The sequence below is a fragment of the Cladophialophora immunda genome (genome assembly GCF_000835495.1).
Source record: "Cladophialophora immunda strain CBS 83496 unplaced genomic scaffold supercont1.1, whole genome shotgun sequence".
NCBI classification, from domain to species: domain Eukaryota; kingdom Fungi; phylum Ascomycota; class Eurotiomycetes; order Chaetothyriales; family Herpotrichiellaceae; genus Cladophialophora; species Cladophialophora immunda.
In genome coordinates, this window is record NW_015622541.1 from 4,367,136 (window position 1) to 4,382,363 (window position 15,228).

At 53.7% G+C, this 15,228-nt stretch overlaps 5 protein-coding genes across 5 annotated transcripts; 3 read left to right on the plus strand and 2 right to left on the minus strand.

Annotated features, from left to right (window-relative positions):
• The first annotated feature begins 144 nt into the window (after window positions 1-144).
• PV07_01269 (uncharacterized protein) lies at window positions 145-1,944 on the plus strand. The gene has a single exon (XM_016387781.1). The coding sequence runs from the start codon at window positions 178-180 to the stop codon at window positions 1,684-1,686; it is 1,509 nt and encodes a 502-aa protein (XP_016254709.1). The 5' UTR covers window positions 145-177; the 3' UTR covers window positions 1,687-1,944.
• PV07_01270 (uncharacterized protein) lies at window positions 632-2,788 on the minus strand. Its single transcript, XM_016387782.1, has 2 exons — window positions 1,853-2,788; window positions 632-1,801 (listed from the first exon to the last, which is right to left on the minus strand). Exons 1-2 carry the CDS (start codon window positions 2,677-2,679, stop codon window positions 1,702-1,704), a joined length of 927 nt encoding a protein of 308 aa, XP_016254710.1. The 5' UTR covers window positions 2,680-2,788; the 3' UTR covers window positions 632-1,701.
• Window positions 2,789-2,964: 176 nt separating this feature from the next.
• PV07_01271 (uncharacterized protein) lies at window positions 2,965-4,527 on the plus strand. The gene has a single exon (XM_016387783.1). The coding sequence runs from the start codon at window positions 3,661-3,663 to the stop codon at window positions 4,375-4,377; it is 717 nt and encodes a 238-aa protein (XP_016254711.1). The 5' UTR covers window positions 2,965-3,660; the 3' UTR covers window positions 4,378-4,527.
• Window positions 4,528-10,075: 5,548 nt separating this feature from the next.
• Window positions 10,076-12,371, plus strand: PV07_01272 (uncharacterized protein). Its single transcript, XM_016387784.1, has 5 exons — window positions 10,076-10,217; window positions 10,269-10,321; window positions 10,374-10,492; window positions 10,538-10,657; window positions 10,708-12,371. Exons 1-5 carry the CDS (start codon window positions 10,139-10,141, stop codon window positions 11,840-11,842), a joined length of 1,506 nt encoding a protein of 501 aa, XP_016254712.1. The 5' UTR covers window positions 10,076-10,138; the 3' UTR covers window positions 11,843-12,371.
• A 323-nt stretch (window positions 12,372-12,694) lies between these two features.
• Window positions 12,695-14,296, minus strand: PV07_01273 (uncharacterized protein; the record flags this gene model as incomplete). The annotated part of the gene is made up of 1 exon (XM_016387785.1): window positions 12,695-14,296. The coding sequence occupies one exon, from the start codon at window positions 14,294-14,296 to the stop codon at window positions 12,695-12,697; it is 1,602 nt and encodes a 533-aa protein (XP_016254713.1).
• Window positions 14,297-15,228: the final 932 nt, after the last annotated feature.

Here is a 15,228-nt window from a genome sequence, read left to right on the forward strand (position 1 = left end):
AATAAACCCAACTGACATACAAGATAAGATTCAGTCGGAACTTATGCAGGAGCTTGTGTCACGTGATCTCGCGTCGCCCTTGGCTGGCGAGGACGCGTCTGTTTGAGACTTGAACATCTCCTCACTGTCTTGTGGGACAAACACATCTCTGACTCTCTTGACATCAACTATTCCAATATGCCCTCTCAATCACGGGCTTTGAACGCGACTCAGCCCTCCCAGACCCCGACGCGATATGCGCCCTCCACACCTCATGCAATCCGCGCACTACAACAACGAAGCGGCGCAAAGACCCGCTCTATACGCAGGAGAAGGGCAGTCAGCGACACCGTCCGACCCGATTCAGCTAGGGGCATCTTAAGACAATTGGCTAAGATTACTGCGCCTGTTACCAGGAAGATAATACCTACACCTGGAACTGTGCGGGGGAAAGAAAACAAAGTACCAAAGGTTGGAAGACCGGTCGATGACGGACAGGATGAAGGGCAAAGCGTCAAAAGACCACGATTGGCTTTGGATATTGACGAAAGTCTGGAGAGCATTGAGGCGCCTGAACTTAGGGAGGAGGATGACGAGGACAGTGAGCTCCCGGCGGCTCCTACGCCTTCTATCCTACCAGAGGACGACGACGGAGAAAGCGAGCTACAACATCAGAATCCAACGTTCACATTCAGGTCAATTGATTACAGGAGCCAGGCGCATTCACCTGATGACAGCCGCCGCATGTCAAGACGTTCCTTTCCTGCATCAGACCCTGTCGGACAGGCCAGCTTTAATGGCGGAGACGAGGAATCAACATTCCTGTCCGAGAGAGGCAGAAGGGCCGAAACAGTTGACCCAACAGAAAATCTATCGCGATACGACTTTGGGGTCCTCGACATGGAGGGGTTTCATTCTGAGCTCGAGATCAGAAGAGAGTCGCATTATCAGGGTCTGCCCGAGAGTCCGGAGAAAATTGGACACGATCTGGCGGAGCTCGATCCAAACTATACACCTCTTAGGGATGGTGGAGGGGAGACTGAGGTCTTGAGGGACCTCCAACATCTTCAGAGATCTCCCTCCTCAGCACCGCCTGACGAGAGCAATTTGCATATCCCAACATTGGATGACTCGAACTTCCAATTGCCTATCCCTGATGTGGAAACAGCTTCAAAATATGCACAACATGCTCAAGAAGCAAGGCTCGTCGAAGTATCACCATCAATGGAAGATCGACATTCACGACAAGAAGCCCGGGAGTCAGCAGAAGAGTCTGAAGATGGACAACCGTCCGAACAAGGCTCTGTTGGGGAAGAGGCACCGCGACCAGCACCTCAGCAGCCCCGTCGGAAGAAACTAAAGTTGACCCGCCATGGCGAACTGGTACCCTCCTTGCCCTCAAGCCTCATTAGACGGGTAGCCATCGAAGCTCAAACCCGCCTCGGCAATCGTCGACCTAAACTCGGAAGGGACCACATGCAAGCCCTCGAACAGGCGACCGAGTGGTATTTCGAGCAAATTGGCGAAGACCTGGAAGTTTACTCTACCCACGCGCGGCGGAAACGCATCGATCAGAGCGACGTCCTAATGTTGATGCGTCGGCAGCGGTTGCTTCAGAATGATGGGGAGCTTCTGAAAGCTGCGAAAGAGTTGCTTCCCCAGGAGATTGCGGCTGGCTTGGATCCCAATGAGTTGTCGGATCAGTGATCATCGTTGGACATTTTACCAGTTGGTGACATGGCGAACCCGTCGAGCTCTGTCGATCGGTTTCTTCTTCAGCAGCAGCCACATCATGAACGTTGTGGCGGCGGATAATGAGTACCTGATGGATTAATGAGATACGATATGTTGCAAGCCAAGCGCAGACACTCACCATGTAAAGATATACTGCAAATGATTGTTCCTCAGATTGACTTCTGGTGCTCTCCCGATGGGAATCCCTCTGGCCTCTCGAGAGTAACTAACCAACAAGTCTGGGGTCATGGTCTCTTCAATCCAGACAGGTGCAGCGCCCACAACCTCTGCCATCTCGTGAACATCGGGGAAATAGAATTTGCCGTTCTCAGGCTGATTTTTCGGCGTGAAGAAGTTCTTCTTCCAAGGTTCTCTGAGCAGTCCCGAAACCGTGATCTCGCCCTTGGGCAAGCTTTCCGGATCTCTGTCGACCTGAAATCTCTTCTCTTTGCTGATCCACCCCCGGTTCACCAAGATAGTACTCCCTCCTTCTCGTTCTAAAGGAGTGACCACCATAAACCCATCCTTCCCATCCTGCGTCCTCGGCCCGATGAGCATCTCTTGGTCATGTCTAAACCTTCCGGTGGCATACACCCTTCTGTAATCGAATTCATGGATCGCTTCGGGGTCAATCCTCGGTGGGAGCGGTAGCGGTGGCCGCACGAGACGGTCTTCGTATTTTGCGATGAGCTTGGTCTTCCAATCTAAACGTTGGATTTGCCAGGTCCCGAGAGCAAAGGCGGTGACGGGAATGAGCGAGAGTAGGGCAATACCGAGTTTACTGTGTTTTTGGCCGCTGCGCACCAGACGCGGAGGCGCATCAACTATGGAGACAAAGTCCTCATTACTGTTCGCTGGTGTCGGAGGCTTCTCGGTTGCGAGACGACGAGACTGGCCCTTAGTGAACGGACGGGTTGTAGAGCGAGACAGAAGTGACCGGAGGAGCTTCAAGTCATATTTGGCCATGTCTTCTCCTCAGATTAAGGCGGTGCATGGAAAAGGAAGCTGAGAGAAGAGTCGCAAATTAATTTCTCGGAGCAGCTGCGCGTGTCGAATGACGTCTCCAAGATCTTGGGGACGGCGTTTGCACTGGCAGGTACTCCGTATAAAGGACGTAAAACCGCAGGGAGCTCACGTGCGGCTCACCCCGACCGTGCCGCTTTTAAAACCCCGTCGCTCGCGACTCACCCTCCCCTCACCCTCCCCTCACCCTCTACTCATGCTCGATCGAAAATGGGTCCTATTTTGGTCGCCCACCCATGCCTCAGCGCCTCCGCGCCTCCTCCCCTAGTCCTAGAACTGGGCACCCAGTTTGCACGATCGCTTACTCTAGGATACGAAGAGGACTACTAAGACGTTTGAAGATTGCAAGAGGAGACTGATTACACAGCCACAGCTCAGAGTGACTTAGTCATGACTCAGGTCAAGTGGGCGCAGTTGAAATGGACTTTTGGTATCGTGCTATATATCAGCGTGTCCGCTGCATCCCATCCTCGTTTGACTCCAACCCGATCCCGATCCCGATCCCGATCCCGCACCATTCACCATATGGACGAACATGACGAGACGAAACGAAACAGTTGAAAAGCAACACTGACGCCTGACCGACAGACTCTCAACGTCTGGGGTGCCCCACCTTCTAAATCTGCCATTGTTTGTTGGACACTGCATCTCGAGCAAAATGGCCCCTGTAAGGTCGAAGTGGCCCGCGAGGCTTGTACTGATCAGGCTGCTGGAATCCGTATCACCAAGTGCTTCTGTTTGGAGATTCCCTCATCCAGCACTGCGCCGACGACCTGGATGGATTTGTCTTCCAATCTGCTGTTCAAGTTCATGAGTCTCACGATCGCTTACTCTAGGATATGAAGAGGACTACTACGACGTGTGAAGATTGCAACAGGAGACTCGACGTCGTCAACCGTGGCTTCAGTGGCTTCAGTGGCTACAATGCTTCCCAATGCTTTCGCATCCTACAGGACATCATCCCCTCCACGTCCTGCGCGAAAATCGACTATTTTGTACAGCCCACTTGCCCCTTGCTTCTTGCCTCAGGAAAGCCTAGGCCAACGTTCTCAGCTCATTCTCCTGGGGGCAAACAACGCCTGCCTTCCCGGCACCACAGGTCAGACGGTCGAGCTCTCCCAGTACAAGGCATATCTTGAAGCTATCGTCTCCTCACCGGCCCTCCGCGCACACAGTCCTACCATCATCCTCTGTACTCCTCCCCCAGTGGACGAAATCCGCCTCACTGAACTTGACCTCGCCAGCGGCTGGGAATCCGTGACACGCACGTCCGAGAACACCGCCGCCTACGCGCAAGCCGTGCGCGACATCGCGGCCGCGGCGGACGAGAAGATCGTCCTAGTGGATTTGTTTGCCGCGCTAATGGAGCGGGCGATGAGCATGACACCGGACTGGAAGGCCGGAGAGGCTATTCTGGGGAGCGTGAAGAGCGGGACAAGGGGTGGGCTAGAGAAGTTGCTGCCCGACGGGATACACGTGAGCGGCGAGGCGTACAGGGTGTTCTACGAAGTGGTGGCTGAGAAGATTGGAGGGGAATGGAGAGACGAACGAAATGCAGAGAAGGATTATGAGCCGCCGAGCTGGGTGTTCCCGAGCTACTGGAGGGCAGCCAGGGCAGAAGAACCATATATACCGAGCTGAATTACCAGATATCTAAATGTCGCAACCGGAAGAGTCTTCGTGAGGATGTCAGCGAAATTGTCCTTGGAGGCGACCTTAAGGACGCGAATTTCGCCACTTTGTCGACCTTCTCGCCGGTGAAGTGGAAGCAAACGTCGATGTGTTTCGTCCGTTTATAAATAAGAGGATTTTCAGCAAGATCGATCTCAGCCTTGTTATCGATGTGTAAGGGGACACTCCCAATAGAGATGCCTGGAATGTTGAGATCGTTGATGACGTTACGCAGCCAGACAGCCTCTTTAGCTACTTCAGAGGCAGCCATGTATTCAGCCTCATAAGTGGAGATGGTTATAGAACGCCATCGCTGAGATCCATTGGTGGTACTGAGATGTGGACTTTAACACTTACACCGACTAACATCGACCGAGAACCCAAACAGTAGCACACGACCTGAAGAGCAACCGATTGCGACCTTCCTATCCGCAATTGCCGATATCGTTGACTTTGTGGGGCGATATTCCGGTGGCAGCCAGAGGACGTTCTCGCCATCTCATGTAATCCAGGTCCTATCATTGCTGAAGCCGCAGCCCGCCGACACAGAATGGCGACTATCCATGCCCTCAGTATTCTCCGACTCAGATACGTTGTCAAGACTAATGACGCCTCCGTCAGTGATAACTGTTAACTTGTCACCGGCCAGCGGGTCGGACGTATGCCCAACTGGGCAGGCCTGCCGCGGCGCCCCTGTGTTTGCATCCCAGAGCCGCACGGTACCGGCTGAGGATAGTGACGCGAGCCATTGGCCGTCGGGCGAGAAGGCTACGGACTTCAGCGAGTCTCGATGGCCTTTAAGCGTCTCTAGCAGGACGCCCGAATTCACGTCCCAGAGCCTCACTGTCCCATCAGCAGACGATGAGGTGACCCGTTGGCAATTAGGTGAGAAGCATACTGACCTAATCCAGCCTGTATGGCCTTCGAGCGTCTTAGAAAGTGTGCCTGAGATCGCATCCCAGACCCGTACGGTCCTATCAGCAGATCCTGACGCTAGCCATCGGCCATCAGGCGAGAAGACCGCCGAAAAAACCCAGTCTGTATGGCCTTCAAGGGTCTTCTGTAACGTGCCCGAATTCGCATCCCAGAGCCTCAGCGTCCCATCCGAGGATGCTGTTATAAACCGTCGGCTATCAGTAGAGAAGGCTACTGACCACACCCAGTCCCTATGGCCTTCAAGGGTCTTCTGTAACGTGCCTGAGTTCATGTCCCAGAGCCGCGACTTGGTATCAAAGGATGATGATACTAGCTGTCGCCCATTAGGAGAGAAGGCTACTGACCAAACCCAGTCTTGATGGCCTTCAAGTACCTGCCGTAGCGTGCCTGAGTTCGTATTCCAGAGCCGCACCGTACAATCATTAGACCACGAAGCTAGCCAATTGCCATCAGGGGAGAAAATCATTGATGTAACCGAGTCTTTGTGGCCTTGAAGGGTGTGCAACAGTATACCAGAGTTCGGATTCCAAAGTCGTATAGTACCGTCAGAGCACAATGACGCTAGCTGCTGGCTATTAGGCGAGAAAGTTACTGTTCTCACCGAGTCATCATGGCTTTTCAGGGTTTGTAGCAGCGTCCCTAGGTTCGCATCCCAGATCCGTACAGTACGATCGTAGGATGAGGACGCTAGCCATTGGCCATTAGGGGAGAATGCCACTGACCAGACCCAGCCTGAATGGCCGCTAAGGGTCTGCTGTAGTGTGCCTGAGTTCGCGTCCCAGAGCCTCACCGTGCCGTCGGAAAACCCTGACGCTAGCCGTTGGCTATTAGGCGAGAAAGCTGCTAACCTGGTCCAAACCCTATGGCCTTCGAGGGTCTGCAGTAGCTCATTCCATTGGTTTTCCATAATTGGCTTGGTCGTTATCCATTCCGGCTCATCCCTCCAGAATAGCTGTCGTATGAGGCTCTGCCTGGGGCTGAATATCAGGGCGGATGAATAAATCTGGAGAGGATAGATTTCAAAGACCGATCGGAAGTGAAGCACGAAACGACTTAGATCCTGAATGAGCGTTAGATGTTCTGGGTTTCCGTCAGGGTGTCTCTGGGCCAAATTAGAGAGCGTCGCGACAATAAGCAATATGATCAACCTACAGCAAGCTGCTCCAGTTTGGAAATAGCCAATCCCACATTCGTTATACCTCCGCCGAGGCTGAGTGCCTCGAGCCAGTAAAGGAAATTTTTTCTCAAAAATTCATGCACTGCGGTACCTTCTCGTCCCGTCAATGCTGAGACCTGGCTATCAGTTTTCAGGCTTCCCGCGGCATATAAATGGTCAACCCAATAAACGCATGAGTAGCGGATAGCAGCCAAGGGGTCGGGGCTGCGCTGCTTGACTTTATGTATAGGAAGTCCCGGGGCGCGCAAGCCGTATATGTCGTGTCGTAGTGTCCTAGACATGGCCAAGAGCGATCTCGAGAAGAGATTACAGTGCTCACTCTGGATCCCGGAAGGAAGTATGACATCAGATGCTTGTGAGAGCAAAAAGTCCTTCGCCGACTGATGCACAAAGTAAACGGCATCTCCTCTAAGGGTTAATAGGGAACCGCAAAACCCGATGACCTCACCCCATGTATCAAGATCGTCAGGAGTACCCCCTGGTAGCTCAACGAAAGATTTAAGCTCATCCAAGGAGAGCGGGCGGTAGACGGTCGCCACAACTGCAAGCACACGCCTGCACAAATCGGCATTATCCGAAGTGTCCATATTCTGCACCATTCGCTTGTAGAAAGAATCAAGACCGCGTGGAAAAGCAGCCAAGCTGGCCATAGTGTTCAAGCGCGAGGTATTCCTCAGGCTTTGACAGACTAAGGCTACCCAAAGGAAGGTACCGTTCGCGTCAGAGCACAAATGATTTTGAATCGCATTCCGGGTGCTCTCGTCGTACCTCTTTTGCAGCGCCAATTGATCCACTTTATAGCGGATATATATGTCAACAGCGGTGGAAACAGACTTCTCATTCAGCTCGAGGCATAATCTTCCTCTCTGTGTTGCAGCTTCGAGATGCTCCTCGATGTTTGGCCAGTTACGACTGGAGACGATCCACTTGACTCGCGAGGATATGGACGACTTCCCAACAATGAAATCAAAAAGGAGAGGCAGATCGGTTACACATTCGTCGAGTGCGTCGATGATTAGGTGTGTGCTCTTCAGGCTCGGATCTTGCAGGATGTTTGTGAGGATCTCTGACAAGGCCACCCAGGCATTCGCATCCTCGAAGAGCTGCTTCCCTGCACGGTCGTACTTCTTCCGGACGTATGAGAGGAGAGAATGTTGCTGGTTAGCGAGAAGGTAGACAAGACCGCGCAGTACTGCCGTCGCACTGTTAATGCGTGAGTCGGTGGCCTGGCAGAAAAAGTAGGACAGCAGCGTGCCGCCGACCTCGCCAGCCAGTTTCGTCGCCGGGCTCAGCTCATCGATAATGCCGCAAAGCAGCATCGTCTTGCCCTTGCCGGGGTCGCCCTTGATCCACAGAAGCCCACTGTGTTCATCATTGCGCCATCGCTGGAACTCGGCATTGCCAAGCACCCATCGGTACGAGTCTCGCAGCAGGCCGCCCTTTGTATCTTCGATGCGGATCTTATCGTGGCGTGGATCAGTGGAGCGCAGGTCAACCAAGCAGCGTTCCTCGGACTGATTCAAGGTCTGTTCACTCGCTGAGGCCTTGTTGATCTCCTCTCGCAGCCGTCTGAATGCATTCTTTTCCCCTTCACCATAGATAAGCGGCATTTGGACATCAAAGATGCCCAGTAGCGAGTACGCCTTGTCTTCTTTGCGCGTCGTGTCACGCTTTTCTATCCATGCCATTCGCTCGGGGATACTAAAATCAGACAGGGGGCTGCCTCGAAGGGCCGGGAGAGGGATTCCAGTAATATTGTGGATGTGTTTCTCCAGAGAACTTTTACTCCCTAGGCGTACCCCCCCTTTGGAAAAGAACTCAACAGACGCCGGAGCTATAAGCTCTTGAAGGGTCCATCCACGGGTGAACCATCTGCTCTTCCGAAAAGCCGATTCCCATGACGGTTGGCTGGACTTGTCCGTCGCATCAAAAGGATGGGTCGAGATATCCGCGAGATAGACGTAGCATTTGATCGAATTACGGTACCAGCGGAACATGGAGTTAATGGCCTCCTGAACCTCGGTGTTGTTCGATTTGTCGATGCAACAAGTGTCCACCCAAAAGAAATGTAAACCGTCACGCCAGGCTTGATCTCTACAGAACCGAATCTTGTCGTAGCCGAGTTTGTTCTTGGCAGTACCGTCCATCATGGCCTTAAAGCTGACCTCTTCGGTCCCCCAGGTGTGCGAAAGTATCGCATATCGAGGAACTTTCTCCTCAAGAAAGTCCTCGGTCAGGCTGATCTCGCCATTGATCTTACGTTCCAAGAGACGCATTTTTCACGAGATGAGATGTCGAGACCTATGACACCGGCAATGACACCAGGCTCACGCCTCTCTCGACAGCTATCTTCGCCGAGGATAGATGGATTTAGCCTTGCATCAATGTCAAGTAGGAAACCCGGGGGGGGGGGGGTGAAACGCGGAGTGAGGGGCGGCCCGCACCGTAGGATCTGCGATTACACAAATTGGAAGCCTGAATCATGGGGAGCGAAGAAGCGGGGATGCATTCCGGTAGGGGACTAACAGTGGAGTTAGTTGGCTTCCTAACTGCTAAATTGAGGCAGGGCGTTGCATGGATGTGGTGTGAGTTCAGCAAATGAAGAAAATGACGCATGCACCTCCAAACATGGTTCATTTTCCCATCTTTGATTGCCGCATCTTCGACCCTCGCTGTATGGGACCCGGAGGAGTAGGAGCAGGAGCAGGAGCAGGAGCAGGAGGGGTGGTGGTTGATAGGGGCCTCGATTCTCGTTCCTGCGAGAGTCAGCTCCTGGCCTTGATAGTCAAAGGGCCAACCTACTTGTACACTGCCGTCGTCCGTGGTGATCAATCACTTCCTGATTTCGGGTTTCTCCGCAGCTCGAGATGGTCCGATGTGAAACACTCAAATGCGTGAGTCGCACGGTGAAAACGGACCGTGATTCTAACATTTGACGGTTCGGAGAGGCTCCAGAAGCAGATTGTGAGTGAGGGACGAGTAGGAGCCTAGAGTCGACGACCCTAATCCCATGGCCGTTGTACGTCGCCCCTAATTTTCCTGCTGACTGATGTGTCGAAACCCGGCATTCAGTTCCCTGTTCGTTGCACTCCCCCTTCTCGCCGCCGCTCTCCTTTCCTCTCGTCCTGGCCCGGCTGGGTTTGAGTCTTCTCTTCCGTGTGGTATGTAGTCTAATTCCCTGCCCTCGAGAGTTGAGTCGATTCAGCCCACGGTGTCTAGTCTGGATGTGATTTCAGTTTTCGACCAGGGACGTTCAAGGATGCGGGGTCCGACCGCGTCAAGAGAAATAGCCATCACCGCCGCCTAGTCGCACATCCGATAACCTCTGCTTCTTTGCTCTCCTTCGATGCATGCATGCCGTCTTGGGTCAGTGGATCTGTAACGCGGAAGGGCCGTGCCGTGCGCGCGCGACCCCGGCGCAACCCTGGCTCACCCTGACTCGTGCGAGCCGGGGGTGAGCACAGGGCGGCATTACGCTAGACCGGAAGCAGGAAGCAGGGTGAACCGCCTGCAGATTTCTCTGGGATTGGCATCTCCGCCCGCATGGGAAATTCAGAATCCATTAACTCGTCCAGATACGCAAGACCTGGCCTAATTGCGATACACCCTGCTTTCACCATGTTCTATGATGGAGATTTGTCGAGTGCCATATCAACGGCTCTCCACGAAAGAAAAGCTGTTCTATGCTTTGTATCCGGTAAGCTGTTGACTGATGCCAGCGACGAACGCTGTAGCTAACCGCGATCAGATAGCGGCTCACAAACCAGCAGGGAATGGGAAACAGTCTTGAGAGATCCCTCCGTAAGGTATTCCCATCGTGTTCATCCAGCGCATTGCTGACAATCTGGTATAGATATCCCCTGCGGTGTCCTCCCAAACTGTTGCGGTGTTACTCAATGCGGGTTCTGAAGAAGCCAGCTTCCTCAATTCAATCTGCCCAATCAACAGCACGCCTGCCATTATTGTGATTAAGTAGGGGATATCTGTGAAGAGTTGGCTCCGTGTTGACAAGGGCAGGGATGCGCGAGTACAAGAAAACCTTCAGTCCGCAGACGTATCAACCGAACAGTTGAAGCCTCGCTTGTCTTCAGCTTTTGGCATACAAGATGGAGGAACGAGGTTGTCCCAGGAACCCGAGTACGCATGCATGCTGTCGCAGACACCGTTCGAGGCTGAACCATCAATAGGCCACAGCAATCTGAACCAGAAGACGAATCCACTGAAAACCTCCACCTTGAGTCCGCCTCTAGGGACCCTCCTCCGGCATATGCCACTACCTCCTCAGAGTCCCATCAATCTATCCCATCAAGCCCGTCGGCAAATCCAGCAGTGCCTGTGCCTGCGGGAGAACAGGTCTACACGCCACAGACTCGTACGACTCCGTCGTCCACCCTTTCATCTGCGCCGCGAAGACACGCCGAACCTCCAAATCCAACACTAGTTCCCGCCCACACGCTGCCATCATCAGAACCCAGTGCGGAAATGAGCGAAAAACAAAAAGCCCAAAGGGCAGAATACATCAAAATGCAACGAGAGCGCGAACAGAAACAGCGCGATGAGCGCGAACGGATCAAAGCTCAGATCAAAGCAGACCGGGAGGAGAGGCGGTTGTTGGATGAGATGAGAAAGCAAGGGCAAACGCAGGAGACTCCAACTTCTTCAACTCCCTCTTCGTACGCGCGGTCAAGAACATCAAGAGCGAACGCTCGAGGGGACGTCAGAGTTCAAGTCCGCGCATTCGACGGATCAACTCTGCGCAACACATTCCCTTCCACGTCAACGATCACGAAAGAAATTCGTCCCTGGATTGACTCCGCCAACTCGACCTCTTCATCCAATAGGACAAGCGGCGTGCCATATAACCTCAAACTCATCCTGACACCACTTCCCAATCGCACAATCGAAGCGGGCGAAGAGGATACTGAACTCTCGGACCTCGGTATTGTGGGGAGTTGCACCTTCGTCATGGTCCCGGTAAAAGGATATGTTGACTCATACGCTTCCGGCGGCATGGGGCTGGGAGGCGGATTGCTCGGAGGCGTCGTGACAGGAGGGTACAACCTCGTCAGCGGGACGGCGGGAATGGTCTTTGGCGGCGTACGATCACTGCTTGGATATGGCTCTGGGAACGCGGAACAGACGAGCGGCGGAAGCGAGAACGCTGGCCAGACTCCCGGCTCTGGTCCCGGAGCTGGCAACAACGTCCGGATCCGGACACTGGCTGACCAACGCGCGGACGATGCTACGAAGCGGGACCAGCAATTTTACAACGGCAACCAGCTCAATTTCCAGCCCAACGACGAGGACCAGAAGAAAGACTGACCCCGAGGAAATGGGACTGGGACCTGGGAAAGTCTGTACAGCTTGTATTTTCACCAGGGTCGGCCGGGAATGTCTCCCCATTTTGGACAACAGACCAGGAAGGACATTGTGATTACGATTGCATCCGAAGGGTCGATGTATTGCTAAGAAGCGGTGGTATTGCGCCCATGAGTGCATGGTTCTGGCGCACACAGCGAGGAATCACGCAATGATGCTATCCCCAATGACTCAACTTTGATGCTGATGGCAAAACCAACTCCTTATTACTATTGTATTCTGCTCCATCAGGTCCGCTATTGCACCCGTCTCTGTTCCACATTCTCATGTGCCCCCGTTCTTGTTCTGCGTTTGTGTGTAGTCCTGCCTGGGAACGAGCATGAACGCATGGGGCCTAGGAACGCTGAGAAGCAAGCGAAAGGGGATGTTCCTGGTGCTATATAGCACGCGTACGGAGGACGTATACATATCCATACATATCCATCCCATCCCTCGCTTCTTCAGCGCGCGGGAACAATCTCCTCAATCCAACTTACATTCAAGAAACGTCGCGTGATCTATGTGCCTTGTAACTATCGCGTCGGAGCTGAAAAACGCTCGCTCGGCTTTGAGAAGAGTGCGTGAGCAGAAATAGTACATATCAGCATAGGCAGGTGCTCGATTTTCTGTTGAGGGAGCCAATCCACATGTTGTGTGAAGGAGGCTCTACAAACCGGGGCCAACGACCCCCTTTCGCTTCCTCCTCGCTCCTCGCTCCGCCCGTCTCTGTCTCGCACTCATTCTTTCGTTGACAACAGATTTTTGTGCGGCAAGGTAGAGCCAGAGCCTCGCTCAGATATATGTCCACAGGAAGTCTCACGCGTGAGGAGGCGGCGACCGCGAACGAGGCAGGGTGATAAGCGTGGTCGGTTGTCCTCCCGCGAACCCAGTGCTCGGGAAAGTCGTAGCCACTCGAGTTTGTGCTCGGTCCCGCTTCGTTACTATAGTGTAAGCAGCGCTGTCGACGCCACCGTCGCGCCAAAGGCGGGGCATCGCACTGGCAACCCCGCTCGCGTGGCTCGTGATCGCTGGTGTCAATGTGCAGCCTTGAGGGGCGGACGTTCCGAAGATGAGGCTGCACGCCGGAGAACCGCTCGGACGCGCGCTCAGGGGTGGAGGAGCAGGGTTCGCCCCAGACAGCGACGCCGCAGGGGCTGTTGGAAGCGGATTTGTGGTTGGGAGCGAAGCGGTCGAGCTTGGGGTTGCTTGTGGTATTGGAGTATCTAGATCCGTAGACCCAGATGCCGGCGTTACAGCTGGGCCAATCCCAGGCCCGCACTGTGGTACGGTGCGAGTAGCGTTTCCTCGTGCATCGTAATAGGTGACTATAGTTGTAGGCACGCACGTCGTGGTGACGGGTCCCAGAGCGCTCACGTAGTGGGTGGTATTCGCAGACACATAGCCACTGTATGAGTAGACCACTCCGTTGGTCTCTGTCGACAAGAACACTCCGCTGGGTAATTGAAGCGAAAGGGACGGTCCAACGTTTGAACTCGTTGTGGCATTGACGGCGGAGGACGGAGTATGAACACTAGCCACGGATGTCGTGCTCGTGTGCGGGCTGAGATTCGTTGCACCAGCAGTCGACACCATGCTTGAGCCGGAGGTCAGGCTATTCAGCCTTGTCTCGGTCGATGTGGCCAAGACTGTCACAGTAACTGTTGTCGTGGGCGAGTCTGTTAGCAAAGGAGATGTGGCATACACCGTGACTGTCGCCACAGGCAGGGACTCTCCCTTGACGGTTGAAGTTGCCGAAGGTGGACCTGATGAGAACATATTCGGGATGATTCGTGACGCTGTGGAATTCATCCACGCTGGCCAGGACTTGCTTGGACTGGGGGCACCATTTGTCCAGTCGCTCCACATAGGATTCGCCAGTGTAGTATTCAAACGCGGCGCCGTGGTAACACTTGTCACGTACAGTGTCGTCCTAAATCGTGTCGTGAGCGTCGTAGTAGTCTTACTAGGTCGAAATGAATCGGCAATAGCTGATGTGGCAAGCGAAATGGGACCCGAGGGAAGAGCTGAAGCAACAGTAGAGCTCGTGGAGGTGGGCAAGTCTGATCCTTGGGTGACGAAGGAGGTACTTGTAACATTCTCCCACAGTATCCCGGTGACTGTCGTCAAAGGCTGAGAGCTTGGGACCGAAGATGACTGGCCATCCGCAAAGGAAGGCATCGAGCTGGATGGAACCGCCCAAGAAGTGGTTGTGGGAGTTGAGACAATGTTCTGATATGTCATTGTCGATAGTCCTGGTCCGGTCAAGGGAGCCACGGAGACGACCACAGCAGCGTTCTGATTCGGACTGTCCACCTCAATATTGGAAGATTCGCCGAGCGCAAGCAGCAATGGCATCTCCAGCAGGACGGCTCGGGAGAGAAGCCTCGCAAGCGATCGACAGCGATTTGATGCCAGCATTTTCACACACAGTTTTGACTTGAGTTGATCAGAAGAATGAAATCTTTGGCCGGAAGTGGTAGAAGATATCTGTGAGAGACTCTGTTGAGCCGAATCAGTAGAAAGGACTCCTATACTTATTTCAGAAAGTGGCTGCGCTCTGAGGGGTTGATCAGTCCTTCCAGGGCATACTCCGATCTAAACAAGAAAGAGACAAAAAGGCAGCGGTCAGAAGAACGAATCCTTTATGGCATATCGCTAACGCACACGCACGGCACGTCCCAACGGCTGGTGACGAACAAACCGTTTCCCTGGTCACAAGAGTCAGCTCGTAACACTGCCAGGCCTCAAGTTTGGTGCAGAAGATAACCGCCAATGGGACCATCTGATGTTGAACGACTGTTTCATTGAAATTTGACGCTTCACTGAAGCCATATTGTCACTGTAAATGCGATCGGAGACTGATTTCCCGATCCTGAAAGCTGCATTTGCAGAAAGTCAAGGCTTCATATGAACAGAAGAAGCACGAGACAGAGCGTCCCCAGAATCGCGGACCAACTGGTGAGGTCCATTTGGTTTCCACCGCTTTGATATACGACCACAGTCCCCGGGCTTCCACCGCTACTTCCGCCGCCAGACTGTCCACATCCAGGGGGTCCTCCTTGATATGGGTCGCCGGGTGGTCCCCAGGTATAGTAGTACCCTGTCCATTGAGCGCAATCCACCCGAAAACCTTGGTCGTTCCAACAACATTGTCGTTTTTCGAGAGGGTTTGCCGACAAGGGCGCAATAGTGATAAGAGCTGATAATTGAAGGTGGGATCTAGTCGGAGTGACGGTCGACGTAGCTGTCCAGAATGTCGTAGGTACAACTGATGTGACGGTTTCGGTTAGTGTCGTGGTCGGGGCCAGCAGTTCTTCGGTCTGTCGCGGCAGTGGTGTGAGCGCGAAGCC

What these genes read in the sequence shown, in the direction of transcription:
- PV07_01269 (XM_016387781.1), top strand. Translation starts at nt 178, where the DNA reads ATGCCCTCTCAATCACGGGCTTTGAACGCGACTCAGCCCTCCCAGACC.
- PV07_01270 (XM_016387782.1), bottom strand. Translation starts at nt 2,679, where the DNA reads ATGGCCAAATATGACTTGAAGCTCCTCCGGTCACTTCTGTCTCGCTCT. An exon ending in TTGCAGTATATCTTTACATG is followed by an intron (nt 1,802 to 1,852) that starts GTGAGTGTCTGC and finishes TTAATCCATCAG; the next exon opens with GTACTCATTATCCGCCGCCA.
- PV07_01271 (XM_016387783.1), top strand. Translation starts at nt 3,661, where the DNA reads ATGCTTCCCAATGCTTTCGCATCCTACAGGACATCATCCCCTCCACGT.
- PV07_01272 (XM_016387784.1), top strand. Translation starts at nt 10,139, where the DNA reads ATGTTCTATGATGGAGATTTGTCGAGTGCCATATCAACGGCTCTCCAC. An exon ending in CCTGCCATTATTGTGATTAA is followed by an intron (nt 10,493 to 10,537) that starts GTAGGGGATATC and finishes TGACAAGGGCAG; the next exon opens with GGATGCGCGAGTACAAGAAA. An exon ending in AGGTTGTCCCAGGAACCCGA is followed by an intron (nt 10,658 to 10,707) that starts GTACGCATGCAT and finishes AACCATCAATAG; the next exon opens with GCCACAGCAATCTGAACCAG.